Here is a 5,625-nt window from a genome sequence, read left to right as displayed (position 1 = left end):
TTGACCTTTTGTAATCCTTAATCTTACGCATGGGATGTCCGTTCATGATTAGACCAAAACCACATGAGTTTCTTCAAGATGTTCTAACAAATCAACGGTTCGGATTTCATAGACTTGCCCCATCTCAATTTCTAGTCGCCATAGATCTTGATACCTGCTTTTCTACTTAGCCGTTCTCTAATTTTGTTTTTATCTTAGTTAATGGCTTCCAAAGTGGTCTTTTTGTTCCATTAGCAAATAAATAAGACTAAAATTCAAGTGAGGACAGATTTTGACAGTATCACCATCCAAAGGAGCTCTTAATTTATACTTCTAAAGCTATTTTTCATCTCATCTTCTTTGAAATTATTAAAAATAACAAAGATTAGAAACTTTGTTTCATCTTAGGGAAGTGATATATTCGCCCCCTGTTCTTCTTTGACCACCGCCTCTAGAGTATTTATGACTACTCTCTTTTATACTACAAAAGGGTGGCCCGGGGAAGAAAAGGGGGTGAATATATCATTTCCATTCATCTTATCCAACATTTGGTGATCCAAACCATTTGAATAGTGGGACCCACCATTGTTGCTAATTTGCTATGCCACAAAAATCTCCCCCAATCCAAGCTGATCATTGATTCTATCCATCCGACGGTCGAGATTTATAGATCATGATGCATCTATGTAAGACCCACCATATGAACAATCTAGATCATCAGAATTGTGGGACCCACGAAGGAAAAACCCTGCTCTACAATCAAAAGCTCCTAGAAGAAAAATGAATAGGGAAAAGTGCCATGTGGAAGAGTATTTATTACAAAAGCATTAAAAAACCCTAACCCTAACCCTAGCTCATGTGAACGTAACATAACTACTCAAAAATTTGAAAGCACATGCCTAAGGTAACCGTTAAGGCGAAAGTCAGTAACAAACGTGTCTTTTGAACTAAAAAAAAATCGAACGGTCATGATTCACTAGCCGTTGGTTTTAAACAGAACATATTGCAGACATATGTCCGCTCTTTCCGTCTCGCTTTTTCATTATATTTTTATGAACGAATCAAAACCAGATATCAAAAAACCACCACAAGCAAGATAAAAGCCCTAGAAGCCCCTTCACATGGGGGTTTTTCCATAGCCAAAGAAGCTCCACCTTCAAGATCGGAATTCCGGCCACAAAAGTGCGGAATTTCCACCTTTGTTGACAAGAAAGATCAATAGGAGTTGGGGGATTTTCACATTGAATGTGGGTTTTGTATCTTTTTTTATTTGGGGTTTTGTTGATTTTGATTTCTGGTCTTTTTATGATTAGGGGGTTTTTGCATATCTTTTGGTTTTGAATCTCTTCCTTATGTGGTTTCTGTAGTTTGATTGGTTTTATGATTAGGGTTTTTGTGTAGCTTGGATTTTGATTATTTTTTGTGATGTGGGTTTTTATTATCTTTGATTTTTTTATCCATTTTCTAATGTGGGTTTTGTTTAATCTTTTTGGGTTATCTTTCTCTTGACGTGGGTTTTTTATGATTAGGGTTTTGTCTAGAGCTTGGATTTTGATTATTTTTGTGATGTGAGTATTTAGTATCCTTGATTTCTTTATCCATTTTCAAATGTGGGTTTTTGTTAAATCTTTGGTTATGTTGGATTTTGATTGTTTCTGTGCTGTGGGTATTTAGCATCTTTGATTTCTTTATCTATTTTCAAATGTGGGTTTTTGTTAAATCTTTTGGGTAATGTTTATCTTGATGTGGGTTTTTTGTAGATCTATAGAGAGAGCATTTGGCAGTTTCTTGGATATAATTTTTTTTTCTTTGGTGATTGTAGATCAGAGAAATGGATGGATACCGTGAGAATATTCTGCCCATGATTAAACGTTCGCAAGGTAAATTGATCTAGCTTTGCCTATTTCATTTGTCGGATTTGTTAGATTTTTAGCTGCAGAATTCTTCATTACTAATTTGGAATTTTCTTTTCTGTTCTTTTGTAATCTTTGAAAGGACTTGGAATGGAGGGTGGGAACCGTAGAGCTTTGCGGGACATCAATAATTTCGTGGGCGCTCCCCCTTTTCCTTGTGCAGTGAGCAAAAGAGGACAAGCAGCGTAATTTATAAAACCCTAATGTGTACTTGAACTTATATTGTGTCTCTTGTTCTAATTACTTGTTCTCAATTTCTTTTCTATTTCCCAGAAAGCCTTCGATCGATGACAAGAACCGGCATTTTGCAGGACACCGACCCATTACAAGGTGAGAATACTTTGATTTTGAAATTCCATTCTGTTAGAAATGCACATACTGTATTGGGCTTTCCTCTCCCATTGTATTTGTTTAGGAAATTTCAATTTCCTTGAGTTCATAGTTACTCTCCCATTGTATTTGTTTAGGAAATTCGCGGCTTCACTGGCAAACAAACAGCCTTGTCATCAGGTACTTTATTTTGAGAAATAACATATTGATTTTCCTTTTTTTTTAATTGTAGGCGTTTGTGATCAATTTTCTTCTAATCCTTTTACAGGGCGCTAACCAAAGACACAAATTGGTCGAGAATGAGAAAAATAAGAGAACAGTTACATCGGCTCTGAATTCAAATGGATCTGAAAATTTTACAGTTATAGATGTCGATGAGTATATGGAGGCTAATAATGACCCGTTACCATCCTTTGTGAAGCACACAGAAGCCATGTTAGAGGAAATGGAAGCAATGGTGTGTGTGTAAAACTATAATCACTTCTTAAAGATTTCATATAACTTTTTTCGTATATTGATAGGTGTATCATAACTTTTTGCAGAGTAACTATGAACTCAAGGAAATTGAAATGGAAGATTTAGGGGAGGAGGAGAGTGTTCTAGATATCGATAGCTGTGACACTAAAAATTCACTTGCCGTTGTTGATTATGTTGATGACATATATTCCTTCTATAAACAAGCAGAGGTGAATCTCTTTCTGGCTTTTCTAAACATTTTGGCATCATATTCTTCATGTTCATTACAAACTTTTTCTACCTAAATTATACCCTAATTTCTTGTTTTGATACAAGATCCACACTGTTCAAATTTTCCTAGTTTATTTTATCTTCTCCATTATAGAAGTGTGCCCTTAAATTTACAGGAGAAATCCCCTCAGTTATGCCCTTTTCTCTTTTCTATATATTTACAAACAAACACCCCCCCCCCAGTATGAAGTCGATGATTGAAACTAAATCATTCTTTGCGCAGAATTCCAGTTATGTCTGCTCAACCTATATGTCTCACCAAATTGACATCAATGAGAAGATGCGGGCCATTTTGATTGATTGGCTGATTGAGGTAGAAGAAATGTACATCATATGATTTTTATTTAGTTTTACCTCAAGGCTTGTAACTTAATGTGAACATTTTTTTGTACAGGTCCACTACAAGTTTGAACTAATGGATGAGACATTATTTTTGACCGTCAATCTAATAGATAGATTCTTAGAGCGTCAAGATGTTGTAAGGAAGAAGCTCCAGTTGGTTGGAGTGACTGCCATGCTTTTGGCATGCAAGTACGAGGAAGTGTCTGTCCCTGTTGTGGAGGATCTAATTTTAATTTCGGATAGGGCATACATGAGGGACGAAGTCCTAGCAATGGTATTGATATTTTCTTTTCAAAATTTAATGAACACCAATTCCATACTGAATTAATTCTATCTCTAGTTTTTAAGTTACATCGATTCCATATGTAATTTAGTACCCGTTTTGTTCAATCATTGCAGGAGAAATTGATGATAAACACCTTGCAATTCAATATGTCTGTGCCCACTCCTTATGTGTTCATGAGGAGGTTCTTAAAGGCAGCCGAATCTGATGAGAAGGTATTAAGTTCACTGTGAAACAACCAATTACTCCAAAAGCTTTTAGGCCTTTGGAGAATGGCGACTTCTTTTGGGTTGGCCATTACATGTGGATTTTTTTTTAATATCAAGGTGTTTTGAACCCAGAACCTGTTGCTATGATACCATGTGAAATAACCAGTTACTCCAAAAGCGTAGTTCTTCGGAGATGGTGTTATTTAATCTTTTATACTTTAACATTCACCAAATTAGGTGAATTCCTATTTCTATTGAAATGTTTTTGACAGACTCATTGAAATGATTTTAAACAGCTAGAACTCCTGTCCTTTTTCATGATTGAGCTTTGCCTTGTGGAGTATGAAATGCTCAAATTCCGCCCCTCATTGTTGGCCGCGGCTGCCATCTATACTTCTCAGTGTACGCTGAAAGGATTCAAGCACTGGTCAAGGACTAGTGAATGGCATACTAACTACACAGAACATCAGCTTCAGTTAGTTCCTTTATTTTCTTCTCTTTTCTTTTGGTTCTGTCCGTTTAAATCTTGTGGGCTGGAATGCAGATTCGATAGATTATTTTTTGCTAAATTTTTTTCCGCTGTTTGTTGTGTTATAGAGAATGTGCCAGGTTAATGGTAGAATTTCATCAAAAGGCGGCAACTGGGAAACTCACAGGAGTGCACAGGAAGTACAGTACTTTTAAGTTCGGATGTGCTGCGAAAACTGAACCAGCTCGCTGTCTTTTAGACACAAGACTCTAACAGTGACGGAGAAAATCAATGCATCTCCTCACAGGAAAGTATTTTCGAACAACGGTTGGCTATATAATCTTTATATACCTAACTTCTTACTATAGATATTCTGGGGAGGGGAGGAGGAGGGTGCATCGAGAGCTTGCATGAAATGTAGTTTGAATAATAATTGAACTTATGGTCTATTAGGTGTGCGTTTTTCTTTGATGAACGGGTGCATCGAGAGCTTGCATGAAATGTAGTTTGAATAATAATTGAACTTATGGTCTATTAAGGTGTGCGTTTTTCTTTGATGAAGAGTCTCAAGGCTATTCATTTAACCCTGACATATTCGTTCTTGGCTTTGAGTATCATATTCAGCCTTTTGAATTTGATAACCTACGATGGTTGTACATGAGATTTGCGATGTGTATGTGGTGGAGGGGCAAGGAGAAGATTGGTCATTCTGTTTTTATGGCACAATCTTTGCTCTCTGCTAGCCTCTGGGTTTCTTTATGTAATCGACAATCTCTGGATTTCTTTATGTAATGGACATCCTAATGCTTTCTTCTTATTGTCATTTTTTCATGAAAGCTGTTATCAGACATCATATTTTTTCTGAATGTGGAGTTTTTGTATTCCCTCATATTAAATTTGGTAGAAAATACTTGTGATTGACATCTCTCTCTACCAGGAATAAACCGCGCCCCTGTGTGGGGCTCGCTAGGAAACAAAGCAAAATATGCTTTTATTTGATATGTTAACGAATAAAAGTTCCAAGTAGAGGCCATTTTACCAAAATTGTCTAAGCTCAGTTATCTCTAACAAAAACAGAGAAAGCCAGCTCAGTTTATTTGTTAACAACATCACAAACAACCAAATCATTATGTAGGCTCAGTTTATTTGTTAACAACAGAGCAAAGGTTATTACAATATCACAAACAACCAAATCATTATGCAGATTATCTGTAACAAAAAATATTCCATGGATTTTTATTTTCTTGGTTGCCAAACACTCCCTTATATTGTTGCTTCCGATTTGAAAAATCACATTGATATTTATCATCATATCCCAACAATGGAATCAAGATGAAAAACATTGCACACCCT

General features: G+C 36.1%; 1 protein-coding gene across 3 annotated transcripts; it reads left to right on the top strand.

Annotated features, from left to right (window-relative positions):
• Window positions 1-1,003: 1,003 nt before the first annotated feature.
• Window positions 1,004-5,089, top strand: LOC143886271 (G2/mitotic-specific cyclin-2-like). Of its 3 annotated transcripts, none has more exons than XR_013253725.1 (13): window positions 1,004-1,226; window positions 1,802-1,859; window positions 1,975-2,077; window positions 2,166-2,222; window positions 2,360-2,402; window positions 2,491-2,679; window positions 2,765-2,908; window positions 3,193-3,282; window positions 3,364-3,585; window positions 3,711-3,809; window positions 4,100-4,278; window positions 4,401-4,716; window positions 4,812-5,089. XR_013253725.1 is itself a non-coding variant. In XM_077390206.1 (12 exons), the coding sequence occupies exons 2-12, from the start codon at window positions 1,811-1,813 to the stop codon at window positions 4,543-4,545; spliced, it is 1,320 nt and encodes a 439-aa protein (XP_077246321.1). In that variant the 5' UTR covers window positions 1,004-1,226; window positions 1,802-1,810; the 3' UTR covers window positions 4,546-4,783. The 3 variants fall into 3 exon arrangements, 1 of the variants encoding a protein (XP_077246321.1); XR_013253726.1 differs by lacking the exon at window positions 4,812-5,089 and adding an exon at window positions 4,751-4,763 and having other exon boundaries at window positions 4,401-4,659; XM_077390206.1 differs by lacking the exon at window positions 4,812-5,089 and having other exon boundaries at window positions 4,401-4,783.
• The last annotated feature ends 536 nt before the right edge of the window (window positions 5,090-5,625 follow it).

The sequence above is a fragment of the Tasmannia lanceolata genome, unplaced genomic scaffold (assembly GCF_043159265.1).
Source record: "Tasmannia lanceolata isolate RefF3 unplaced genomic scaffold, GAP_Taslan_0.1 ptg000011l, whole genome shotgun sequence".
NCBI classification, from domain to species: Eukaryota; Viridiplantae; Streptophyta; class Magnoliopsida; order Canellales; family Winteraceae; genus Tasmannia; species Tasmannia lanceolata.
This window is presented reverse-complemented; position numbering and strand designations above follow the sequence as displayed.

Excerpts from the sequence above, each read along its gene's own strand:
- LOC143886271 (XM_077390206.1), top strand. The coding sequence starts at position 1,811 with ATGGATGGATACCGTGAGAATATTCTGCCCATGATTAAACGTTCGCAA. Across the intron at positions 2,680-2,764 it reads TAGAGGAAATGGAAGCAATG|AGTAACTATGAACTCAAGGA; the intron begins GTGTGTGTGTAA and ends AACTTTTTGCAG. Across the intron at positions 2,909-3,192 it reads CCTTCTATAAACAAGCAGAG|AATTCCAGTTATGTCTGCTC; the intron begins GTGAATCTCTTT and ends TTCTTTGCGCAG.